The sequence below is a fragment of the Chiroxiphia lanceolata genome, chromosome 2, assembly GCF_009829145.1.
Source record: "Chiroxiphia lanceolata isolate bChiLan1 chromosome 2, bChiLan1.pri, whole genome shotgun sequence".
Taxonomy (NCBI): Eukaryota; Metazoa; Chordata; class Aves; order Passeriformes; family Pipridae; genus Chiroxiphia; species Chiroxiphia lanceolata.
In genome coordinates this window covers 84,842,356-84,870,026 of record NC_045638.1, presented here as the reverse complement: position 1 = coordinate 84,870,026, position 27,671 = coordinate 84,842,356, and the positions used below count along the sequence as shown (strand labels likewise).

Here is a 27,671-nt window from a genome sequence, read left to right as displayed (position 1 = left end):
CGTGCACAGAGCAATTCCTTAGAGTTCACTGGGTATTCACTTAAGATTATGCAGATTTGGGTCAGTACTTTGCTGAATTCAGCCAAGGATCTTGATCAGAAGCTGCGGGGAGCAGCCTGTCTGTCCTGGGGAGCCCACAGGCAGCTCTTCTCAGCTGCTGTATAACCATTTATATCTCAGGCTGGACTTGATGCATTCATGGAACTCCCTCTGGTGGATACCTTCTCGGGATTTTTTTGTTGATGCAGCAGCTTTGCTGGGGCCTTTTTTCTAAGGACAGATTGTTAGCGGGGAAGGAAGAGTCACGTTTTGCAAGATGGTTTTAAAAAATTAGGATTAAGGGGTTAGATTTCCCTGTAAACCACTGAGACTTTTCAGCTCTGAAACCCAAGTCTTTTTTGCTAACTTCCCCCAATTTTCTTCCAACTTTTGTGATGCTCAGCACTGCTGTCACATACTGTATAAAAGTATTAACAATTAATCAGGCCCACATTTTTCTGGCTGAGCAGGCTGTTCTGGTGTGCTCCCAGTTATGGCTTCTTTTCTGAAGGTTAATGGCAAATACAGATGTAAATCCCAGGGAAAGGGAGCAGTGCCCATGTCTCCTGATGCCCAGGGCAGTCAGTACCCTAATCACTGAACTGTTTCTCGTTCTCCTCTGGTTAACTCATGTTAAATTACTAGTTCAGTAGAGGAAAGGATGAAAACTGAAGCCAGAGCTGTAGTAGTGGTTCATTCAGCAGGAATTACTGGTGTGGCTTCCTCCAAGCTGTGCTGACACTGGGCAGATATAGAGGTCCTTGAAGGTGTTAGACCTGCTTTGAGGTATTCATATAGAAGATCTCTGGTAGGAAAGAAATCCGAGTGTCTCAAGTCTGTGAGGATGGTGAGACATTGGAACTTGTAGCCCATAGAAGTTGTAGATGCTCTATCCTGGAAGTGTTCAAAGCCAGATTGGCTGCTGCTCTGAGCTACCTGGTCTAGTGGAAGGTGTTCCTGCCCATGGCAGGGGGGCTGGAACTAGATGATCTTTAAGATCTTTTCCGACCCAAACCATTCTTGGTTTCTATGAATCTATGAATTCCAACCTATGCAGAGGGACTTCCTTGTTCCCAGACAGAAGAACCCCAGCAGCAGGCTGATTATGTGTTGAAACAAACCTTCCTTTTTGTAAAACCAGGATACCAGAGGTACCTAGAATGGAAGTAACCAAACCAAACAGGTCAATGATGAAGAGGAATCAGAGTTATGCATTTTCTGTCTTTATTGAGGGTTATCAATTAGAAACAGTTAAGGTGTGAGAAAAGGTTTTAGTGAAAACAAAATATAAAACACAAAACACAAAATATCATAGATATTTCTCCTCAAAACTTTTCTGTTGTTTTCACTATTACAGCATCTCACTTCATTGGTCTACAGACTAAGATGATTACATACTATTTAGACACCAGACTTAAAATTAAGCTGTATTCATTTAAGAGTGGCATTAGTCTATATTTCAGCAATTTTAAAATACAAAACAACAGCACATGAAGGCAAAAATGAAATATGTTTTTCCAGACAAACTCTGGAAAAAAATGCAAAGCTGATCATGAGGACAAAAACAGGGAAGAGATCCCAAATGACAAACATAGATGGAAAGAAGGCTTATACAAATAAACATTAAGAATTTTACAATGAACAGGCAGGAGACAAAATGTAGGTAAATTTCTGTATAGGAATATTATAAGTGGAATTCTTCCTTTCAGGGGTCTCATCTTTCTTTGGCTTCTTTTTGGTACAAGATGACTTCTTAGAGAACTGAGCTGCATAGTTGCAAGTAGCAGCGTTCTAAGGACCTTCAGGTGTATTTAAGTGAGAATTCTTCTTTAATGTGGGAAGAATTGCTTTATATTTTACAAGAAAAGATGAAGAACACTGTATAAATGCCATTTGAAGCCTTTTTTATATGGTTATATAGTTTGTGTTTCATTTCTATAATGTTCCCTACAACATCTAGTGAACAATTACAGGAACAATAATTTCTGGCAGATAGAATTGAAATAACCCAGAAGTGGCAACAGTAATAAGGGTTGTGCACTGAGGCATGACTAATGGGAATGTCACAGGAAATATGGAGTGGATGGGAGGAGAAATATTAAAAAAACAATATTAAGGCAGGTAAATAAGGAGAATGAATGGGCTACATTCATAGTCTTGGCTGTGATGGGGACTTAGGACCATGGAAGAGATTGAAGATACCTTTGGAAATGGCTGGAGGAGTCAAGATCAGCAGAAGAAAGATGAGGAAATGGGAACACAAGTTAGGGAGCAGTTGGGGTTACCTTTGCACCCACCTCTGAATGAATGATAATACACTGTGGGAAGGATCTTTGATTGCCTACATATTTTCTTGACTTCTCTTCCAATTCTTTTCTCTACACTTTATCCCTTTTGCTATCACTAATATTGGTACACTTTATAACATTATTATCTGATTCTGCAGCTGTCATTGGTTTAAGAGACAACAATCATCCTATAATTGCAAAGAAAAGATATCCGGGAAAAAGTTTGGGGTACCAACTCTCCCAGAGCTAGCATGGAAGCCACTGGCCTGTAGTATGCTAGACCTGTTCAGTGAAATGCTAGGAACTACAATTTAAATAAATGTAATATATTAAAAGAAATGCTGTCACATATGGCTGTAACGAATGTGATCGTTTCTCTCCTGATTTAGGTCTGAAGATTTTCTAGATGGCTTAATTCTGAAACAAATTACCTAAGCGGCTATCAAATACACTGCTGTTTTATTACATGCTTGATTTGCCAAGGGCAGTCTTTCATCTGATAGAAATCAGCTCTTCAGTTAAGTTTACTTGTGACACAGATACACAGAGATACTGAAATACATATTTAAGAGGAAAAACATTGTATACAGCTTCAAATTGGCAAAATAAACATTTCAGTTTTAAGCACAAGTTCTGTGATCCATTGCAGGGACATTTGGTTAAGAATAATGGATTTTATTTGCTCAGTGACATCCAGGTCTTCATATAGAGCTGAACTGCTTTTTGGTGGCCCTCTCCCAGAATAGAAGTGGTCCTGGATCTTGTATTTCTTCTTTGTAGTTCAATTAGGAGCACTAGATGCCCAAGAGACACAGATGAGATCCAAAACCTGCCTAGCATGAACTGCTGGCAACACAGCTCTTCAAAATAATGTGAGTTGGCTCTTCCCACACAGACAGATTTGTAAAAATAAGAGTTTCTCTTTCAAATTTTCCTCACAGGCATTTCAAATATTCCATCTCCAACCTTTTTTGCTGTAAAAACATAGATCAGAACTATGTTTGGGTTTTGTTTTAAAGCACAAGAGAAGAGGTTGACATAAAACCAATGTCTACAGGAGAGATATGTTTGTAAGAGCGCAAATACAGCTGGAGTTCATTGCCTCAGCCAATGTGCCACTGGTAAACAAGACACATCTCAAAGACTTGGCGCAGGTAGGTCTCAAACAGGCTGTCTCTGGATGTTTGCCTTTGTTTATCTGCACTTCTTTTGCTTTGGGACCTGCAGACCAAACCCCAAAATCAGCCGTTCCAAAAAAACCTTCTCAGCTCTTCCCAGTCTATCTTAAGCCAAAACGACCCAAGAAGAGCCATTCCATGACATTTCTTCTGAACTTCATTTTCTCAGCTGATCCCTCAAAAATACCTGCTGTTGGAAATCTTCAGAATAATTTTTTTTAATTTCATCCAGACTGAGGGGGAAGGGTCCACACAGCTAACATGGTTTTAACATGGTTTTAACATGGTACACTCACTGTCTAGGACATATAACTGGAAGAATATCACTTGCATAGCCAGAATTATAAGAGCTGAGTGTTTTTTTTAAACAGTCAATATAGTTTTGGTTCTGATAGATGCCAAATAGCAGCTTGGTTATATGACAAAAACCAAATGTTTCAACAGCAAAGAAAAAGTGACACACGGACTTGAAAGATCCATCAGTAACAGAAATGTGAGCACTTGTTGGCATTAAGATCTGAAGATCAGTTCAAGATTAGAAGGTCAGAAGATCACTAGGTCACTTATTTTGACCTCTGATATGATGCAAGATGTAATGTATCATTTAGATTTCTGTGTATGGAGAGCAAAGGCTTGCCTTTGGAGTTCCAAAAGTGTGTCCAGTTTGTCTTTACAATTTCAAAAGATGACAAATTCAGACAATTCCCAAGGTCCTGGGTTCTTTCTGTCTCACCAAGAGAGAACACTTGGTAACAATGGCTGAACTCCAAATCCATTATTAACTGTGAAAGCAGAGAAGTGTCAACAAAAATGCAGTAGATCAGATGTTAAGACAAGATGAAAAATATTTCAAGGAGAGCCAAATGCTACTAGAAACTGATGCCTATAGTAGCATTTCATCAGAAAACTTCAGAAGACAATCAGTTAAAGATACAGAAGGTACAGTAATGCAAAACCCTGATATTGAATAGGGGTCTGCTACTAAATATTATTTGCTGAATAGCATGTCTCTGTGGTCTGGCATTTCTTCTTACAGATATTTCTTAACACAGCTCAGTAAATCACCTGATGAGCTGCGATTAGACTTGTTCTTCAAACCTGATGGGATCACGTCTTCTGTCTGACTCTACTGGGATTGCTTTGCAGCATCCAGAGCAGATGTACTTCAGGAAACACAAGTAAGCACTCACCGATATGACAGTGGTGACAATGATAATGACTGTAGAACTAAGAGCTGGTGGCACTATGTCTTCCAAAATGAAGTAGTGATCTCCTGCTGTGGAGGAGGGAGGCAACTCTGTGTTCTCACCTAGTGATGATAGTCACAAATCAGGAATTGTGTCAAGAGTTGAACTAAATGCACAACACTGGTGGCACTTAAAAAGAAAAAAAAAATCAACAAAAAAAAGCACAAAAAATTATCTCAGTTAACTTTAGACATTTTCAGTGTACATGGGAACATCTGAACTAGTGTCTCTCAGCTTGCTTGCAAGACAAAGGAAGAAATATGCTTTCTGAGGGCACAGTTAGGCTAATTTTAACTGTCTTTAACATGAGACACAGTGCTCAGAATGTTTTTTTTTCTCCGTAGACAGTCTAAGGGAAGTTAGAGGGTGACTAGCTTGAAAACAGATGGCTGTATTTGGTCAAATGATTCTCACACATTATGTTTTTCATTCTTGGAAAAAAGTAAACATAAACCAGACATTTAACTTGGTTCTCTGGAAATGTCTTTATGGGTGACAGAGGAATTAAAAAAAAAATTTAAATTATTGCAGTGAATATGAGCTTACACAGTCATAATATTTGAGCCATGAGGGCCTGAAAATTATTTTGGAGCAATTAAATTCCTGAGGGATATGATGTTTGACACACTTTGGCCTTGATTTAGCTTAATTGATTAGTTTGGGCTCTATTCTTGACAGTGATGTTTACCCTGGGGTTAGATACTTGTTACATGCGTGCAAACTTCTCTAGAACTATGAACACCCAAGATCTGTCACTTGGTAAATCCACTCCTGACAAAAGATATTATTTAACTGGTGGGTTTTTTATGATCAACTTACAAGGTTTTTTTCTGAAAACAATACTCAAAAGCAGCACACTTGTCCAACAGCACTGACTATGTCACTCTTTTCCACTGAGTTGGAAAACCCATGTCAGGTTCCCCCTGCTTCAGAGTTCTACAGTACTGTCCCTCACTGTGGGCCACAGTCAGGAGTGTGCTGAGCATGTTAAACACATATGTGCTTAACATGAAATTCCATGCTTGGGTTAAGAATATGACCAGATTGCTTTAAAATCTATGTCTGACCCTACTTTCTGTTTACCTTCCCAGACCCTGGCTTATCGACATTCTTGTGTAGTTCACCCTAACTTTCTAGGCATATCTCACACTGGAGTTATTTTCTAAGTTATTTGATCACCATCAAAGAAAGCTCATGTTCGATGCAGTATGTTTACCCCTCTGCCTAACCAGTCATATGTCTTTTTTGCATAGAAAGTCATATAGTCTCCACAGAGGTGGGATGATTTTGCTGGACCTGACATTGCAGAATCACACTCTCAAAGTAAGAGCAGAAACAAGACACACACTCCATTTTTCTTCGTCGTCTTTTACCCTGAGCTTGTTTCCTATCCTTCGGCGCAGATGACTATTTACATATCTATATCTATAAATATATGTGTATTGTGTTCTGTGTAGGTATAACTCTCTGTTGACCCTGTCAGCAACAAAAATACCAAGCTGCTATATTTTCCATGTCAAATTTCATCTAAGTTCAAAGGACAGCACACTGTGTTTTCTAAAGGAGATGTGCATTTCCCAGAGGAATCTATTAAAATGAGGAAACAGAAGCTTTAAGTAGGATTTTCCTTTGGAAGCTGCACAAAAATCACCATTTTAATCCAGAGCTTTTTTTTTTAATAGGGACTAGATTTTTCCATTCTTGTTCTTGTGAGTAGAACAGTGATTCTGATTAAAGTTTTTGGAACTCTGAAATATGCTGTGGGTTTTATCAGTGTTTCTCTTCTAAGACTTCTTTCTTCAGGTCTCAGGCTACTTTAAATGGGAGGTCTTGAACTGTAGCCACTATTCCTACCGTGCCAATATCCCACCGATTTCAAGATTATACTAATTATAGAGATTCACCTCTGTTATGATGCCAGACAAAACACTCCCTAGCAAAGCCAGGCTGCGAGAATGCCGGCCTTGATTCTTGTTACATTTAGTATGCTTGTAACTAACTAGATTTATGATAATTTTACTGTTACTTTGTCCTTTTCACCTATTTGCTTTTTCCTTTCCCTTTTGTCTTGCCTTGTGAACAGGCTGTGAGCTCTACCATACAAGCACTCATTCAGTGGGTGCCCAGTGCCTCGGAGTGGGGAGGGTGGGTGGTGAACGGGGCTACTTGTTGCTCCTCAATACAAACAAGCAGCAGCACAATCATGGAGATCAGCCCTCGTATTCAACTAACTGGGAAAGCAAGGTCGGTGCAAGACACAAAGCGCTGCCAAGGAACCTGGACGGTAACATAAGAGTGAGTGGCACCTCTGAGTGCCACTGAGAGGTCTTTGTTCCCCTTTGTACCATTCTCAGCGGACCCCAGTACAAGTTCATTTTTCTTCTAACTTATCTGTTTGCTTTTGCATCTCAGCAACTGCAGAAACGAATGCATGGCAACACCTCTGAAAGAGGGAATGCAACTGCCCTGTGATCATGTCCCTCTGAGCTGCTGCTGGCATATAACCCCTCTTTTAAGGTGAATAAATGACGTTAATAGCTCACTAGCCCTCTCCATACAGAGGTGAGAAGTGGCAGGGCCAGTCCCTGTGCAAAAGCAGAAGAAAGAGCTGTGCAAGCTTCTTTCTCTGCTAGACTGACTCTTCCCATTAAGTTATGCTGTCTCAAATTTTAATGGCAGAGGGATTGCCAGCCCAGATAGCCAAAGTGGTGGCCCTGCCCTTCTTTGTCAGCAGATGGATGGGGAGCAAGACTGTGCAGGAGAGGGAACAAGGCTGACATCTCTGCATTCAGGTTTCACTTCACATCAAGCTCCAGCTGTATGTCCCCACATTCAAAGACCTTCATACCTCTGTTCTGTCTGGTCAGCTCTTGTCCTTCTTCAAGCTGCTTCTGATAAAGCCATCATTATCCTGTATTTGTTTATATTTCCCACATTCCTATTTAAACTTTATATCTCAGTCTTAAACTTACAGTCTTCCTCTGAAATTCCTCTTGAAGATTTAATTCTCTCTTCTTTTTTAAGACATCACAGAATCATAGAATATGCTGCTTTGGAAGGGACCCACAAGGATCATCAAGTCCAACCCCTAGCCCTGCACAGGACCATCCTCAAGAGTCACACCATGTGTCTGAGAGTATCATTTAAATGCTTCTTGAACTCTGTCAGGCTGGTGCTGTGACCACTTCCCTGGGGAGCCTGTTCCAGTGCCCAACCACCCTCTGGGTGAAGAACCTTTTTCTAATATCCAACATAAACCTCCCCTGACACAGCTTCAGGCCATTCCCTCAGGTCCTGTCATTGGTCACCACAGAGAAGAGATTAGTGCCTGGCCCTCTTCTTCCCCTCACGAAGAAATTGTACCAGCCAGCACATCCTGGAAAGGCAGTTCTGTTTTGTTTACAGCATTTAAAATGAAGGAGTCCACGAATGTCCTGATTTACCCACCTTTTCATATAGCTGAATAAAACCAGCCAGCTCTCACACCTTTGAAAAAACAGACCATTTCACAGAACACAGAATTGTGTATTCTTTGACTGTCTCCTTCTCACCTACTCAAAATATGCTGTAAAAATTTTCAGGAGAAAACTGTCAATGTATTTGATGTGTTACCATCACGCAAGAGTACATGTATGCAGAATTGCTCACGGGATTTTTTGCTATTTTTTTTCATTTATACAAGCTGTGCATTAAAACTAATCTTCCCCATGAGTATGTGGAGTGATTTGGAAAGAAGCTGAAATCAGCATTTGAAGGCATTTCCATAGCAAGTCACTGTGAGTACTGTCTACAATGGGCAGGATCAAAATGTCATTTTCAGGTCTGAGCGCAGGAGAGTCTTGCTCATATTCAGGTTAAGTGCTTGTCCTCTTAAAAGATGCCACTTCTGTCAGGACAAATTGTCTTGAATGACCCAAGTCCAGAAAAGTTCAGTACTTGGCACTTCACAAAGCAGAATAAACAATGATCATCCCATGCAAGTGTGCTGCTGGAACACAGCTGCAGAGTGTGCAAACAATCTGGGCACCTCAGGATTTTTCTCTTCTCTAGTGGCTTAAAGTACCAGTTTGACCTGATATTTAGATCTTCCTGACCACAGACTTGTAGAAGTGAAAGCCTGCTTGTTGTCTCTATGAGAACTGGGTCTCGTTGCTCGGATTTTACTGAAATAGCCATGGGGTAACAAACACAGAGTTCATACCCCAGCCCTAGGGAAAAGATTCTGGGATGTTGTCTTGAAAATAAACTAGTGATGAATCACTGCTTAAATTCTGATTGAGAATTATACTAGACTCGCTGACTCTAGTAACGTGCTTTTTCTGGGGTATAAAAAATACTGGTGTTCCCCATTAAATAACATTCAGTAATCATGAAGGACAGAGCACATGGTCCAGACCTCACCAGCCCAGCTCCTTTCACTCCCTGTAGGTGCCAGAGAGTGTGAAGAGGAGGTGGAGTCCAGGAAAAGGCTGTGCAAATTCATCATTCATCCTGCAGCATAAAATATAGTATTGACCCTACACCATGGAAATGCCAGCTGCTCCTTATTTACCAGATATAATGAGATGTAGACCCTAACTTTGCAAGTGTCTACAACAGTTTGTCAGATAATTCAGCTGGATTAAGCAGTTCAGAATTGTTTTTCTTCAACGGTTTTTATGGTTCTTCACATTGTTAAGATGGGAAAGGATAAGACAAGGAGAAATGGGTCTAAAGACTAAGAAAACAGGTCTGGAAAACTCACTAGACTCATTTTAGAGGTATATGTCTTTCAATTGGGAATCATTTCACACACCGAAAAAACCAAGGAGGAATGGCAATTCGTATATAACCTGGACTGTCACCTTCTTGAGTCTTACCATTAAACAAAGATCCAGTTTATCTTCCAGATCAGAGATGGGTATTGCAGCTCTCTACTCTTCCTTAGACTGGAAGAGGAAAAAGAAACAAAACTCTGGGTGTTGGTAAATATCTGCAAGGTCTTGAAGGACTGAATTAGCAGACTTGCATGCCCAGAGGACTGGGTTATGTGTCAAGTGAAATCTAACAACCACATTTACTACAAATTATGTAATTTTTCATTATTAAGAAATGAGCTTCAGGAGATCTTTTAAGAATACACAAAGTCTTTTCAAAATTCCTTTAGTGCTCAGTGGAAACACACAGGCTACAGTATGTTCTTTACTCAGATGAGATAATGCAAAGACCAGGAATTACCTCCTCCCTTGAATGCAGGAAAGATATATGGCCCTGGAGAGCACGTACTGAGATCATGTGGCCCCCTGTAAACAATTCTGTGTGCCTCCTAGCCCTGTTCCCACACAGAGGGCCTACGAGTCTCCCATTTCCTCAGACAAGGTGGATTTTATCCTTTGGCATTTCTGGCTGGTAATCAGGCGCTGTAATTCCTTCTGTCATGAAGCTGTGTGCCAAGAACATCTCACTAGATCAGGCAATTAGCAGTAAAGTCTCCAGCTGTTCTCAAAGGTCTCTGCCTGCAATTTGCTTTGTCCAGCCCTGAAATTCACCCCGCAAATCGTCAGCGCCAAACACAGCCATCTGTTCGTCAAATCCTACACAGCAGCATGGAACCATTTCTTGTCCTGGGGAGATGATCGTCCCCAGTCATTGATAATTTCACAATGCCTGTGGTCTGTGAGAATGTACCTGAGGAAAAAAATGCAGTAACCTCAAGGTAGCAGTGCCCAGAACTTCTCCATCCCTCGCTGCTAGCAGAATAAAAACTCTCTATGGGTGTGAGGCATTCAGTATGTGTAAAGGCAGAAGAATAAAGGGCTTTGTCTCAGGAGGGATTCAGCTGGATCTGGGAAATCAAGACATGTCATTAAGTGACAGTGGAAACAAAGAAGGGAGAGAAAATTCTGGACATACTTGAAGAAGTACCAAGTACTGTTTGTGGAACCAAAATGTAACCTTAGGGCCCATGTACCATTGGGCTGAAAGTACTAATACTAAAGAAATGCAAAGGTATTTAGCTGCACTGAGCCACAATTAGTGATTGATGTCTAAGCACGTTACTGCAGAAGTAGGACCTGTGTTCATCACTCCAATTAGCACTGAAATGCAAATGTAGAGCACTCACACAGAACTCCTCACAAATCTTTTGCATTTTACTTAGGAGGGTGAAATCTGTATTTTTCATGAAAGATATCTTATTCCAGCTGATTATTTCTGTTGGTGCTAGTGTTGTGCTAGAAGATCTATGAAGAGCTTTTACATTGAAGCCTGGCACCACGATGGTTCGCAGAAGGTGTTCGATGAGACTGACTCTCCACAGCTGTTATAGAAGTAACGGGAAGAACGGAAGCCCCTCCATGTACCTGGCTGAAGTGGAATTTACCCATAACACTGAATAAGTCGCCACAGCTTTATACCCATGAGAAGCACTATTGTGTTTTAATGGCTGGTAGGCAAACGGCAGAGATGCCAGAACAAATACTGGATAGCAATGGATTTTCCATCTCTTTCTCTGCAGCCATCTGTGACACAAGAGCTCTCAGTCCCATGGACCTAGTCCAGGATGTTCAGAAAGCCAGAAATACATCTTAATACTTTATTTTTCAAATCTGAACCAAAGAGAATGTGAAAATCTCAGAAAGTGGCTGTGCTTTGAATAAATTCCATAGATTTCCTGTCATGAGTGATGGCCTTCAGTAACTGAAGAAAATAACTTGATGTATCTTCAAACCAACTTTAACTTCCATGAAATATCTCTTTAACTCCCTACTATTAACTGGAAGAGTGAATCTGCCTTTAAAGCAAAAACAAACAAAAAATTTCCTTCCAAGGGAGAACTGGATATAAAAGAAATTTACTGTCCAAATGTATATTATTTACTTTAGATGTTAGCCTAAGAATTCAAATAAAAACATGGATTTCAGTAAATTAAATGAGAATTCAATGTACGGGATTGTTGCAGCCAAGCAGTTGTCTTTGAAGGGTGTGATTTTGCTGCTTTTTGCCTCTTGGTTTCATCTTCATCTTTAAGGTCAAATTTACTTGTGATAGGATTACTTATGCACAGACAAGCTGCACTTGCAGAATAATCATTTAGAAACATAAGTACCAGGTAGATTTGCCAGCTTCAAAAGACCAAGTAGCTCTGTACAGTCCTTCATGAGCCTGTGTATAAGCAGAAACCTGTGGACATAGCAAGTCAGGACTGTTTTTCCAGTTTGTATAACCCCTCATGCCAACTAAGAGTACTGAAGAGGAGCAGAGGAATCCCAATCCAAGCTCCAGCAGTATCTTGCTTCATCCTTGGGTAAGAGAGTGAAAGGTATGTCTGTGTAGATGACACATTAGGTTATTAATAGCTTCCTTCCAGTCCTTTGCGCACTTTTCAGCACCTAAAGGGAATAAAAAAGAGCTGGAGAAGGACTTTTTGCAAGGGTATGTAGTGACAGGACAAGGGGGAATGGCTTCAAACTGAAGGAAAGTAGGTTTACATTAGATATTAGGAAAAAATTCTTTACTGTGAGTGCTGCGTGTTGAGGCACTGGAAAAAGTTGCCCAGAGAAGTTGTGGATGCCTCATTCCTGGAAGTGTTCAAGGGTGAGTTGGATGGGACTTCAAGCAACCTGGTCTAGTGGAATGTGTCTCTGGCCATGGCCGAGTCCTGCCCATGAAGCTGAAACTAGACGATTTAAGGTCCTTTTTAACCCAAAGCATTCTATGGTTTCATGATTTTTTGGTCGTCTGTTCCTGGTGCAGTTTGAATAATCAATGTTATATATTAGTAAACTGTGTTGTCAACTGGATTCAAGCTTCGTTAAAATATAGCTAATTTGCAATTTTTGAAATCCATTACATTAACCAAGAATTTTATGGTTGGTGTTTTAAAGTAAAAAATACGTTTCAAGTTAGGTTTGTTGAGTTCTTTTGCTTTATGGGCTGTTTTCACTTGTCCATGAAACTCGAGATTCAGTGTTTTCAAGCTTTTGTTCTCAAACCCGTGGACCCAGATATGAAACAGGAAAACTCAGATTGTCGTGTATTATCACTTCAGCACTTGGGGCTTCAAAAAGATACCATATTTCACAAGGCACATAGAAAAAATCTGACTGCCATCCTTCACTGACTCTTGCCTTACATTTTTGTTTTGCTACCAAAGCAAACACAAGGTGTCTGGAGAATCTTGTTTCTCATCAGCTGCCATCTGAGCACAATACATTGATAGGTTTGCATTTTATGAAAAAAAGGTTATTTAAACTGCTGAAATCCTGATATTAAAATTGCTAAGCTATCTAGTGATAAGGTTTTGTTTTATTTGGTCCTTCCTCAGTGCCTGTTTGAAATCCTATAATTTGGCATTATCAGTGCTGATGAATAAAATATGCATTTTTACAGTATAATGAAGTAGTTTCAGTCACTTATCCATGGGGCATTTTTCAGGGAAGTTAGCCACACTTACAGCAAAAAGGCACACTGTATTCTCCTCCAGGCTACCTACTACAGGTTGATCTGGTTCACTCCTTCACCCCCTGTGTCAAATGTTACAATCTGTAGTAGATGTACAGATGCACAAGGTTGATGTCTTGCACTGTGTGGTAGGGCTCACCAAATGCAGATGGCAGCCAGAAGGCATTTGATTGCTACTAGATTTGACATTATTTTCCTTCCAACACAAAGATATCCATTTTTGACTCCTATCTCTAGGAATGAAGAATCACCTAAAGAAGAAATTTTGCAGGTCATGAACCTCCCATAGCTGTTTTAGAACCCTTTTCTTTCTTTCCAGTGTTATTATTTTCCTGACGCTATAGACAAGTTGCTATTAATTTTACAAAACCACATCCCATATATTGAAAAATGAGCAGATGTCAGAACATAAATTTCCACATAGGTATTCAAACCTCAGGACTGCTTTCAGTTGTTCAGTCTCGTGTCAAAATGCCAAACCTTTCCGGTTATCCACTCCGTATAATAATCATTCTGCTTAGCCTAGCACATAAAATAGTTCACTAATAAACTTTCTTGTCCTTTTTCTACCATTCTGAGCTTGTAAACATATGGCCCAAAACATTTAATACAAGCAGGGAAGAAACTCTCTTTGTGTTTCATTTTGTGTAGGCAAGCCTTGTCCCCCAAATGCGACCCTCTGTCATGCACTATCTCTACTCCAGAACCATTGGAAATGGGTTCTCCAGCACCTGTATGGGACTGACTCATCTTCTTCATTTTAGCAACTAAAAAGGGTGTTACACAGTTACTGAGCAGCCTAGATTAGCACACAATTTTTAGATTAGTAAGGTCAGGTGAGACAAATACCAGCTTTAAGTCTACATTTAAAAAGATAAACCAAAGGGTTACCAAGCAATGGCATTAAAAAGTGCAGAGGTTCTTAGGAAATTTAAGCCCAAAGTGAGTTACTCACTCCACATTTGTATGTGATTCATGTTTCTAGTTGTGCAGGCTGGCAAGCTCCCTCTGCCCTACACCTCAGGTTCAGAGCCGCAGAACTCTCAAAATGTATTCCTTATACCAGAAAGCCAGGACCACACATTGCTCATCCCCATGAGAACCCACACTCTGTGTGGTTTTACAAAAATTATCTAGCTCTTTCTATAGTGTAAAAGGGAAGCATTATTTTTCCCTACATGTTTTTCTATCACATAGGCTCAAGAGAAAGACATCAGATCATATCTTAGTGAAAATAAAACAAGGTGCAAGCAGTGGAGAATCAGGGCCAACACAATGACAGACTTTTATGGCATGTGAATACATTTCACCACTAAGAATATAAATGAACTCCAGTAGAAACATTCATCAGTGAAATGAAGGTTGTGTCTCTTCGACTTGTTTTTGAATGCAATTATGATGAAAAGGGGTGAGGTTGCACGGCCACTGTCATGGGGTTCACTGTGTCATAATATCAAAACAGAATAGTCATTGTAGGGTCCAAAAATAAGCAAAGCAATGAGTTCATGTGGAGCTCAGCCTTCCTAAGAGGTGAGGCAGGTGTCCTCTATCTCCAGTAGTGGACCAAATTAATTTAGCTGGAGAAAATTGCTAATTTTGGACATCAGTTCTTTTAAAGCAGCAACAGCAGCCAAAGAAACAAACAGGCTTTATCTGACCCTCTTTAGGCTTCATCTGTCCCCCTTCATATTTCTGCAACATAAGATACAGAACTGAATGGATCAGTGAGTTTATCATGGTGGCAAAGAGAGGTGCATATGTGCTTTGTCAGATGGGAGTCACTTCATCCTAAGATGGGTGTTTGTAACACAACAGACACAATAAGTTGAGTCTGGATGAACAGCACAGAAACAAACATCTACAGTAGGGCTGTCTGAAATTGAGATAAATCCCATCCTTACTAATACAGAGGTACAAGAGCTAAAAATTGATTTTACAACAGTGGCAAGTATTATCACCAAATTTTTTGGGTTGGAAGGGACCTTTAAATGTCATCTAGTCCAATATCCCTGCAATAAGCAGGGACATCAACTAGATCAGATTGCTCAGAGCATCATAAATGCCTGAGACATGAACATGCTCTTTATTCAGGGTTATAGCAGAATTTCAAAATACAATGAAAGAAAGAGGAAGAGCTATTTTATTTAGGGCTGCTCATGAAAGGGACAAAAAGGAAAGACACTTGGGTATGCTCTGACTGACAGTATCAGTCGCATTTACCTCTCCTGTCAAGTAGGTGGCTATTAGAGTTGCACATTGAACTGTGGATCTAAAAATAATGCACTCAGCCATCTTTGCAGTAAATATATTTCAAATTCACATTTTATTTTTCATGTACGGCCAGACACCAAAATACATACTTTTGGCACCATTGAGTAGTATCAGCCATGATTCTTCAGTAAGTGTATTTAGATTATAAGTAACCTTTGGATAAATACCTTTTGTTCACCACCTTATTCCAGGAATAGAAGGGAATCAGCTTGCAGTGAGCAAAGTTATTGAAAGATGCAACAAATGTCCCTGCTACTTAAAGAAGAGAGAGACCAAAGCTCTTTGAGTCCCTTTTTTTGAACATTAAGATTTTATTTTTGTTTTGTTTGTAATAATTAATGCACACTGGAAAAAGCCAAAAGAAAAAAAATCAGATGTATTTCTTGGTCACCATTACAGTTTGTTCCTATTTCAGCGAGTCCACCCTTTTTCAGACTCCCTGGGAGTCTACCTTAAAGAGTTTGGGGAACTCTTTAATATTGAGATGTGTTTCCTAATCCCACAAAACTGTAGAGAGTTCTAGTCCTGAGATTTATTTTACCAAAATCTGGAGGTCACATTTCCTGGGTGCTTTTTGGGTTGGTAATTTAGGTCTGTCCTTCTGCAGATTCTGTTGGCCATTCTTAAGCCTCAGGTCATTTTCTCAGCTTTAGCTATAATTTTTTGCTCATCCTACCTCTGAAAAAGGGCTTGGACACGAAAAGTGAGAAGAGAAATGGATACAGAAACCAGGAGGCAAATATAAGGATAAAAAAGTTCTTATGATTCTTTTAGGCATTTGCCTGAACACTGCAAGTGGGAAGCAGGTGATGTGGTGGCCTTATCCTGCATGGATTCTGTTCCAGTTCCTCCTCTAGCATATACACTGTACTACACCACAGTCTCACTAAGTAAGCAGCACAACCTGTGTCATGATAACCGTGCTCTCTGAGGAAATTCTTGAAACCTAGTGAGGGAAAAGATGCCATGGTGGCTTTCATCTCCTGCCATTACAGAGGTGGGAGGAAATGCTGTGCTCTAGCTGTGGGAGTTTACTGGCTTTGAGAGAGGTCCAGAGGTACCTGAATTACCCCTTCTATATGGTTCCAAGAGTGCCAGATATGTGCAGAATAAACTTGTCAAATCCTTCACAAGTTAAACTTAACTCTCTCGCTTTTCTACCAGTCCTGTCTGTAGAGTGGCTCAGAGCACTTATTTCTTCCTCTGCCCTCTTTATTGAAATGGACATTCTACTATTATATCAAACCTTCAATATCAAAATAGAGGGTTTGAATCACTGATAGTTGTTTTCTGTTATTTTTCACTTTCCTTTTAAATGTAAAATTCTACAGAGCCTATTCACTCAATTTGAATGAAGATTCTGCTTCTATTTCACATTTAATACAGATGTGAACGAAAGAAACGACATGCAAAAGGAAAGGTAATGAATGTTAGAAGATGCAGATAGATGGAGTCTAGGAAGGGGTATAGGTTGATTTACCCCTTTTAACCCAAATATAGATCAACAATATGTTTGTTTAGAATTGTGTGGATTTATATTGCAGTTTTGTTGCAGCACTGATTTAGTGAGCAGTCCAGGTTAATTCGTTGTTCAAGTGGGTTGTAACTGAGCAACACGAAGGTATTAATGAACCGCCAGAAATATAAACAAGTAATTAATTAAACCTAAATGACACAATAGTGGTTATGTTAAAAATATTTTTGAAATTTAGCCAAGTATAATGTAATCTAATGACAGTGCTAGGGGACATAGAAAGTATCTATGTGTGTATTACATACACAGCATATGTAATTTTAAATTTCAGAGGGACCACAGGCCATGAGGTAAGACTATGAGTAATAGGATGAAGTTATTTAAGGGAAATTTTACAATGAATTACAGGAAAAATTAATTAACTCTGCTGAGGTGGTTTAGACTCATGGGTTCCCAAAGGAAGCAGGAAAATCCCAGTTTATTTATCTCCTAAAACCAATGCATTATATATTCTAGATAGCAGATGTTTGAGACCAGCCCCTTACCGGCCTCTATGCATTACAGTACATATCTTATAGCATGTTTTATTTAACTCAGCTCTCCATGAGCCTGTTTATCTAAAGGCTCAGACTTTCTAGTGTTCTGCATGCCTAAAGAAACATGGAATTGCCTAGTGAGACTTTTAATAGCACTTTAGAAAAAAAATCACGTTTCCTTTCTGCCTTATTTTTGGAGTATAATCTCTAGTGCAACAGTGAAGAGTGTATGAGTATCATTAAACCAAACTTCCAATGAATAAAATTATCTTGGGGCAAACATTGCTAAGGAAATGATGAACAAGACACTGTGGTGATGTATCTCCCACCCCTTCTCAGATCTACTCTATGATCTTGGGGATTCCTGTTTGATCCTGGCCTTTGTCTAATGAGTTGGGTGGTGAAGCATCCCTTGACTGTATCAGGTACTTCTGATGCCTGGCTAAGGTGAAGGACGAGAGCAGGAATAATCAGTCATCCTCTGACAGCCTTGGAACATTCCCTACCTGAATCATAGCCTCCCGTACCACTGTTACAGGTGTTCTCAAAACTCCAGTAATTACCAACCTGGATTGTGGCTGGGATGGAAATTTACTGATGAGTAAAGCCAGTCACCTTGCAATCCCAAGTGAGGACCTTTGCACTAGACTGCCAGCATCTCCCTCTAAGTGGAATGTCTCTCAGAGCCTGCAGGCTCTCAAGTTTGCAATACTCAGAGGACCCATCCCATGCCTTGAGGCTCAACCCTCGCCCTTTGAGAGAAGTCAAGGCATTTGAAGCAAATATCTCACTGAATTTGTAGTGATTAGTCAAGGATTAATTGCTGCTCAACCCTTCTGCACCCTTACCCTTTGCACCCTCACCTTTTTTTCATCCCTGATCACTGTGTAAATGGTTCTAAATTGATTCTGATCTGATGTTGCTCTGTATGTTTCATTGATGAAATAAGAAATAGTCACCCTTACCATCGAACTCTCTTAAGTCACACTTTCACTGATTTATATTAAAACTTGCTTTTGCTAATACCTTTGATGGTGATTCTTTAAGTGGCCTAAACCACTCATAACAAATTGGTATAGTCAACAGGATCCCAAATGAGAATTTGTGAGAGATATTACTCTTCAAATGTAACTTTGGAATTTGTGGTATGATATTTTATTGCTATCATATACAACAGTAAACAGAAAAATTCAACAGATATTGAAAAAGACTCTTTTCCAGCTTTTCATCTCAGGTATGTGAGATTAACAAGTAGAGAGTTATTGCTTTGGAGATATTTCTAGGGATCATCTTGGTGGTGAATGATGGAACAGACAACATTTTCCACTGAATAGAGTGAGAAAAACTACTCTATGTCAGAAATCTGAAAGTTATTTTTGCAATATCAATCGAAAAAAATTATGAACAAAGTCTAAAATTATGAACAAAAACACACTTCCAGCAACTACCAGCAGATTAGAGATGGCTTTATTTCTTCCTTAGGCTGTCTGCAGAAACCATCACTAAATTACACCGTTACCATGACGGCACTGAGGGAAATGAAGTAACTTTTGACACTGCCTTTCCTTTCCCATTCCAATACCAGGAGAAGCAGAAAGTGCAGGAACAGCTCCCAGTCTCTTTCCAGACCTCACAGTGACAGCCCCTCTGAGTGAAATGCTTTCTTCTTCTTCTTCCTGTAACAACTCATTTCTGACTCCTGCTTTCTCAGCAGTTGACTTCCAACACCAAGGAGATATAAAAATATTTCTTTTTATTCCTATTTCTGGTACCATCTATTCCTGCTGCTGCCCCATTACCTTTGGCATGGCCAGGAGCTCAGATTGCAGGGTACACCTGCAACAGCCTTTTAAAATTCTGATGGCATTTGTGTTTATAAATTCCTAATCGATTTCAAAATCATAGCCTTGAAAGTATGTTTGTGGCGATCAATGTCTTCAGTAACCAAGTTATTCTCCCTCTGGTGGTTTAAGTCACTATGCAAAGTGCATGGGCACTTTCTGGGCTCAGCTCAGTTGTGGTAAACCAACAGAAGCTTTATCATTTTCTATTTGTTTTAGATTCCTAGGTACTCAACCACTTTTGAGAATATAGTATGGAAAATTAAGTCATTCAAAGGCTTAGAAAATTTATCTCTATATAGTTCATGGAGAGCTTTGAAAGTCTCAAGACCTTCAAAAACTACTCTTAAAATTTTTACAAGTCACAGGAATTCACAAGATCACTGAGGAATGATGGCAAATTTCAAATGGATTAGATTTGATTTAGATAATTATTTGTAAATTATTTCCATGTATTTAATTTTCATTTTTTTTCATGACCAGAGAAAGTTATGATCATGCTTATCTTATCAAATATCCTCCAAACTGATAAGATTGGTTTATTTTGCGCTGGAGCCATTTAGGCTGTTAATAATTAATTTTAATTCCAGATGACTGAGAATAAAAATTACAAATCAAGATTCTCAGGAATAAGTCCTCCCATTAGATTTTTTGTGAAGTTATATATTATTTTGATTTAGGATATGAGAGTTATAGTATTTCATTCTTCTAACAATTAAAATTTTAATAACTCCTGAAGGAGTGCTGAACATTGCTTATGTTCTGATCTCAATTCTAATTAGGAAAACAAATTAAATATAGGGATAGGTATGATATCCTTATCTGGTATAAATCAACATAACTGTACTGAGTACAGTGGAATTACATCATTTTACATAAATGAGGATTTGACCCAAGTTTGCAGAATGGTTAACCTTCCTCACATGCTCCGAAATTGCTGCACACTACATTTTTTATGTGTACGTCCTCCCTTCAGCTCCTGCCAAAAAGGTTAACAAATAGGTTCATCATGCTATGGCTGTAATGTTCCTTTTTCCTAACATTCGTAAAACATCTGGTGTGATATGTCATTCTTAACATCTGCCACCCATATTTACTAAATACTAAACAAAGATACACTTTCTCCACTATGTCTTTTTCTAACTATTTCCTTTCACATGCTTCTTCTAAACTATTGTTTCCAGGTCCAGTTCCAAACAGAAAAGTGAAATTTACCAAACAGTTTAAAAGCCATGGCAAGTCTAGCACAACCCCAGAAGCACTCATGCCAATGAGGAGTGAAAAAATGAAGCAAAGGGTCCCTTTGCTCCAACAGGGAATCAGTAGAAGCAAGATGTCTGAACAGCATTATTATTACAGTGAGCACTTTAGAAACACCTAACATCTTTGTTGCTTGTGTTAAGATTGTTGTGAGTGTGGCTGTCCACTGTCTGGAGTTTATATGGGCCCGTGTGTTCATCTCACCGTCCTGGTTTCAGCTGGGGTAGAGTTAATTTTCTCCCTAGTACCTGGCATAGAGTTGTGTTTGGGATTTAGGATGAGAATCTAAACTGATGACTCTGATGGACCAGAGATTCCCAGTAATTACTTCTTGGAGGTTAGAAATTATGAATAAACAGTAAGGTAGGCTGAGGGTGATCAGAGGCTTTGTAGTTATCTCAAGTTAATCCGTAAAAAGTCATTTGTTATAAATTTCCTTGCTCAGCTGAAGTCTCTAATGCTGTCTCATATCTGTCTAGTTAAGTTTCTTCCCAGCCAAAAAAGTCATCTGCTAGAACGTGGTTTCTTTTTTTACCCAGACTTTTTTTTTTTTTTTGCTTAGTCCAGTATTTAGTTCATTTGATAACTTCCTTATCCAAAATGAGATTTTTTTTTCTGAAAGTAAACTGAAGAAGATTAAACATCTATGGCTGACTCTGAATGCTTTTTGTTCTTAAAATGTACAAGGAACAAAAAAGATAACTGTACAAAAATTTATACAAAACCTATATAAATTTCCTACAGAAATTCATCTGTCTTTTCATAGTTTTAAAAAGTATGATAGTTTTTAAAAATACTGAATTTATTTCTGAATCTATAGTGGTCATCAAAATAAGCATCAAACCTTGTGATGAAATCAAGATATACTGCTACAAATCTTTTTCATACTAAATAGTAGCTTAGAAGACATCCTTAAAAAGCAAGGACAAGCCAGTGACAGAAGTACCAGTTAAGCAGTGTGGCTGACTGAGTGCCTAGTGCTTGAGCCTGAATTCTGTTCCTCCTTTGTTCAGGGCTGTTGGTGCACCCTCATACTCCACAAACTTCTAATATGACTTTGGACATATCACTGAGGAAAATGAGATACCAAGTTTCTCACATGACAGTTCTCCTTTTGTTGCAAGGAGTGTTGTGGCTTACAAGTGACACATAAAAAGTTGTGACAGCTGAGATGGCCTATACGTAGGAATAGAAGATGGTTACACTCTTGGCTTGCTTATCTAAGTAAGAGAGATCAGTTTATGCATGAATCAGACCAGCTAAGGATTGACTCAACGTATATAAAATACTTTGGCTTCTCAAAAATATGGTTCAAATACGGTTTAAAAGCAATGAGAGAATCTTGTCTGTGTGATGTCCTTCAGCAGATGACTGGATGTGAGAAACTCTTCCATTTTTAAGATATTAGCACCCAGCATTGACATGTAAGAAAATAGCATCCTGGCTTGTATCAGAAATAGTTTGGTCAACAGGACTAGGGCAGTGATCATACCCCTGTATTCAGGGCTGAGGCCACACATTAAATCCTGTGTTCAGTTTTGGGCCCTTCACTCCAAGAAAGACATTGAAGTGCTGGAGCATGTCCAGAGAAGAGCAACAGAGCTGGGGAAAGGGTCTGGAGCACAAATGTTATGAGGAGGGACTGAGGGAGCTGGGATTGTTTAGCCTGGAGAAAGGGAGAGTGACAGGAGACCTCATCACTCTCCACAACTACATGAAAGGAGGTTTTAGCCAGGTGGCAGTTGGTCTCTTCTCCCAAGTAACAAGTGATAGGACAAGAGGAAATGGCCTCAAGTTGCACCAGGTTTGGATATTAGGAAAGATTTCTTCTGGAGAGGGTGGTTGAGCACTGAAACAGTCTGCCCAGTGAAGTGGTGGAGTCACTATCCACAGAGGTATTCAAAAGATTTGTAGATGTTGACATTTAGAGACATAGTTTAGCAATGGACCTGGATTAACAGTTGAACTGAATGATCTTAGAAGTTTTTCCCAACCTAAATGATTCCATGATTCTAAAACTCATTGTTTTTACGGCTCACAGAATACTATCTTCATCCAGAATAAACTAACTAGTTCATTATATATAGATTACATGATACATACATAAATACCTGAAGTTATTTCTATGAGTCATGGTGCAAATAAATGAGTAAAAAGTTTTTGCATTAAAAAACCCCTCTGGTTATGAAACTGAGTACAACAAACCTCTGTGTGTCATGGATGGCAGCACAGACAAGCTGGCCCTGGCTCCAGGATCAGCACAACTCTGTCACTGTGATGCTGTAACTGAGCTAAGTAGCTTCGCCGTGGGCAGCTTAAGTCTTTCAATGGATGGACTAGTGCCATTTCTGCTCAGTGCTTCCCTGGGTCGTGTAGAAATATCACTGAATTATGTTTTGTACTTTCAACTGTACTCATATGTCTGGAAAGAGTCATCCAGTTAATATAATAGGGCAAAATCCTGGCCCCAGTGAAATCACTGAACGTGCCATCATGGATTTAGAAGAGTATAAAAAGTCAGAGTAGTCCTTTCCACTCAGATCTGCGACACTAGAATGAACTGCAGAATCCTGAGCTAACTTCTTGTCCAAAAAAAAGCGGATTATGACAGGAAATTTATTTTAAAATAAATACGTATCAGGATTATTTTTTTTTAAGTAGTAAGAGCCTTTAATATGCTGGTAGATCAGAGTACAATAACTGACACTTCAGTTCCCTGCATGAGTGGGTCCTGGACAATCTCCCGCACAAATTAGTTCAAAAAAGATTTATTTCAGTGTAGCAAATTGTTTCTGTGAGTAGCACCGAATAGCTGTGCTTTCTCTAATGGGTACTCTAAATTTCCGCTACTGAGAGCACCTGAGCTATAGTTGCAAGGCCCTGTGGAAGGCTCACAGAGCACCAGCAATTCTTCTGTACCATTCCCTCATATAGTTTAATAATCCAAGCAGTGTACACAGAATCAAAAATGTGTCCCTCTGACACAGGGTCCAAAGGACTTTTCTCCTTTAACAACTCTCCATAAGCACTTTACAGTTAGATGTCATTTGATTTCTTCCTGCTCAAACCACAATGCTTTGACTGCCCTTTGACTATAGAAAACACAAAGTACTTTCTTAAAATAGGCATCAGAGAGAATTGCAAGGGGCTAAACTGGTCTCCTCTTCCACTAGGTTTATTAAGCGGTTTGCACTGAGCTGTTGTCACGACTGCTGCGCTTATGGTAGGATATAACATATCTTGACAGGCTGATAACTCGGTATAACATACTATTTATGTCTACACTTTGCTTACAACCTCTGTTAATGGTACATTTATTTCTTCTAAATTCTAGGTAGAGTAACATAAATTTAGAATATGATCAACTGAGAAAATACATGCAAAGATACGCAAGACTGAATTGTTACTTTAAATCGTGAGAGATTTCCATGGCAATGTGTCTCATGGGAGTGTTTTTTTTTTTTTTCTGTTTTTTTTCTTTTTTCTACTGTGTTTCTGCTATATTCTAGCATGTCACTGATGCTGGTCTTGTCCTGTCTCATCCTGTAACCAAAGATATTTCATTCAGTAAAAACGCTTCTGATGTGAAGCCATGGCTTAATGAGTAGCAGAAAGGACCAAGTGGGTTGGGTTTTTTTTTTTTTTTACTTCTCTTTTCTCTATTAGCATTATCCCAGCATTGGTAGGGTGCTGATAATTTCTTGTAGCAGTTGTATTGTATATTATTTTTATGTTCCTTTCCAGCTAGAACAGTAGCTGTAATGACTTGGGAGTTCACAACTCAGTGTTCTAGACAGAAGTTTCACTTTCAGGCCATTGACATTTTAGCCCTGGAAATAAGTATATAGCTCTTTTTTCCTATATGCTTCCTGAAACACAAGTAAGAATGCATCCACTCCCCCAGCTGCATTTCACAATTATCCTGCCATTTTTTCCTACCTCTTTCTAGGCAGCATATAAGGAACATAAAGACATTTCAGCTGTGCTTTCCTCACCTAAGATCTCATCAAATTTCCTCCAGAAGAGAGAACCCAAACTGAAAGTATGAGAGAGATCTAACTCTAGACTAAGACAGAAACAGATTTTGGAGATCTTTACAGTACTAGGTATGTGCTTGCAGTTGTGGGGCACTAGAAGGAGAATCTGTGAAGACCTGTGGCATTGCTCCCCTCCCCTCATAGAGGAACGTATGGGATTGTGGGAGAAATACATGGTTATAGAATGCTCCTACATCTTGCAAGTGACTTACAAGAACAGGAGATGACAATGAAGAAATTCACCCTGAACCTGTTGCCGTCACTTTACCTGCCTTTTCTTACCCTACTTTGAATTTTCTTCTCCATTTAAATGGCTCAAACAGCTACAGTAGAAGATTGACAAGTAATGGTTGCCAACACCCAGGACCACCTCAGAGGCGTCCTGCATCTCCATGGCTGTCTGTCGTCTTGCTAATCCCTCTGCCCAGGTGGGATATGTGGAAAACTCCACCATAAGAGGAGCTGTCCTCCAGACAAGAGAGCTTCTGTGTGAGGGTGGGGACAGGAGGGTGCAGTGTCACAGAACTGCCCTTGTATCAAGCATAGCATTCCAGGAATGCTGAGGAGAGGAGACACCAGAATTCCCAGCCTTCCTGCAGAGTACGTATCTTTAGATAAAGCTGCAACTACAGGCTGTAATTGAACAGCTGAGGAAAAGGTTGGCAATGTTAATCAGAGTCCCACAGCCTCCTATCTGCTGTAGTGCAGTCCAAGTGGTGGATTTAGCCCTCATGGACATCCCTGGCTTCTGGTTTAGGAAGTCAAGGCTGGTTTGGGAGCTAAGGTAGGTTCACCCTGTGCTGCTTATTTCACCATCGCCTTTTCTCCCGCAGTTCCCCACTCTGATCGCGGGGAATGAGTGGGCAGGGAAGGCATCGAGGACCAGCTGGCAGCGCCTGCATTACACTCAAGCATTAGTGCAGCGTGTAAACGCCTGGTTAATGTGTGTCAGAGCCCAGCGAATGAAAAGGGAAAACAGATCGGTTGCCCTTGCCAAAGAACACACGAGCATTTCCAAACGAAACATCCAAATCACAACAGATTTGCTCCCACCCAAGTTCCTCTTTCAGGCTGCTCCAGCAGAAAAGGCTTCGATTTGTACAAAACAGAAAATGAAGAAATAAAATCCCCAAGCCCTCCATTGATTATTCTGTCCATTTTTGTTTGTTTGTTTGTTTCAGTCTCCTGTAATCGCTCTTCCTCGGCTCCTCCCTGCCGGCAGCGACGGCTCCGGGACAGGACGGGACGGGACTGCAACCCTATGCCTTGGGGACGGGAGCGGCCCCGTCGCCCCCTCCTTCCCTCCCCTCCCCCCATCCCGTTCCCGGTGGGACGCGGTCCGTGCGGTCCCAGCACTCACCCGCCGGCCTGGGGCTGGGCAGCGCCAGCAGCAGCAGCGGGGCCCCGGCCGGTCCCCCCCGACATGACCCGCTCCGGAGAGGGCGCCCTGGGCCCTCGATGCAGCAGCGGCGGCGGGAGCTGCGGGGAGCGCGGCGGGGACCCTCGGGGAGGCGGGAACTGCGGCGGCGGGGGAATGCATGTGTCCCCACGTCCTCACAGACAGCCCACAGGCTCTGGCGTGGGTGTTGTTCCCTCCTCCCCCCCGTGCCCCACAGCCGTGGTGGGTGTTATCACTTCTACAACGGGGGGGATGCAGGGGGTGCCCCTATTCCTGCCCCCCAGGCAGAGGAAGATGGGTGGGTTGTCATCTCCAGCCCCCGGGGGGGCTCCCAGGGAGCCATCCTGCTCCGAGGGAGTGGGAAGGGATGTTTGCTACACCTGTTCCCCGCAGTCGCTGGCTCGTGTGACGAGGCAAAGACAGCCACATCCTTCTGCTCCTGCTGCCCCGGGCTCCCTGGCGCTAAGAGGTCTCTGAGAGCTTTAGAGCTGGAGAGTAGCTGCGCTGATGAAGGACAGTGAGGGCTCCCTGCAAAGACACGGTGTCAGGAAAGGTGAGACAGGCTATAATAACATTGGAAGGACCAGATCACACTGCATTCCCTGGGGGACCCCAAAAGCTGATGGATGGGGTCTTTGCAAGAGAGAGACACGTCTCCTCAAGGAAGTCTGTGAAGGGGTTCAGGAGAGAAGACCCTGTATCAGCCCATGGCACTAGTGCTGTTGATTTTCACAGAATATTGGGAAGACAGGATACCCAAGCTCTGAGAGCAGGTAGCAGGGCAGGATCTACCTTCTTTCCAAGTAGTGGCCACACAAAGACAAGGAGCTTAATTCCTTGAGAAAATAAGTAAAAGAAAGCATCTATTGTAGGGATGGAAGGAGCTGGTGGGCAAATGGATTTGAGATCTGATGGCCAGCATCAAATGGAAAACAACCAGAGAGGGCTGTACACATGTGAGTTTAATAAAGCAAACCTTCAGGGATCTTAATGTCCCCCATATTGCAGACCTTGCTTTTCCCCTTTCATCTTCTCACATTTCATTTCATTCAGCGTGTAATGCACTGGCACGTCATGAATTACTGACATCTGCATATGATCACATCCTCAGAAGTTTGCCAGTGTTCTACTCATGGATACATTTTTCTTCAGAGAAAACACTGCAAGCAGTTATAAGCCACTGTTAACAAAAGTGGGGAAAAAAAAAAAAAGATTGAAATGTCATAGCAAAGTAACCTGACATTTCCTAAGAGTTTTGCAGTCACGTTCAACCCAAGCCAAGAAATCACTGGGGCCAGAGAGTCACAATCAGCTCTCTCTACAGCTAGTTCATGTACTAATGCTTAAAAGCTAACACCTCTACCACAGCAGGGAAACTGCAGCTCAATCCCACAGACACACCTAAATCCCTCCCACCCGTTCCTGAAAGACCCACGGTTGTGTAGATTTTGTGGAAGAGCCTGAAAAGGTGTTTCCTCCTTGTCGAGGAGTGATCCCTGCAGAGCAGCGTCTCTCCAGCCCCACGGCAGCCTCCCTACGGCAGCGCCGGGATGCGCCCACGCGGAACGCGGCGGGCGCTGGCCAGAGTTCTGAACCTCCTGAGGGATGCCGTGCCCTGCCACCGAGGTACTGGCTATTCACAAACAAGAATGAGGTCAT

General features: G+C 40.8%; 1 protein-coding gene across 1 annotated transcript; it reads right to left on the bottom strand.

The window, feature by feature from the left end:
* Positions 1–1,267: 1,267 nt before the first annotated feature.
* LOC116782512 lies at positions 1,268–27,671 on the bottom strand. The gene is made up of 5 exons (XM_032679264.1): positions 27,448–27,671; positions 25,974–26,131; positions 4,696–4,814; positions 4,143–4,287; positions 1,268–3,301 (listed from the first exon to the last, which is right to left on the bottom strand). Exons 1-5 carry the CDS (start codon positions 27,669–27,671, stop codon positions 3,252–3,254), a joined length of 696 nt encoding a protein of 231 aa, XP_032535155.1. The 3' UTR covers positions 1,268–3,251.

Coding starts and splice junctions, on each gene's coding strand:
- LOC116782512 (XM_032679264.1), bottom strand. CDS start 27,671: ATGACCTCATTCTTGTTTGTGAATAGCCAGTACCTCGGTGGCAGGGCA. Junction 26,132..27,447: donor TCCACAAAATCTACACAACC/GTGGGTCTTTCA, acceptor CCGCCGCCGCAG/TTCCCGCCTCCCCGAGGGTC. Junction 4,288..4,695: donor TTGTCACCACTGTCATATCG/GTGAGTGCTTAC, acceptor CTGCTTTCACAG/TTAATAATGGATTTGGAGTT.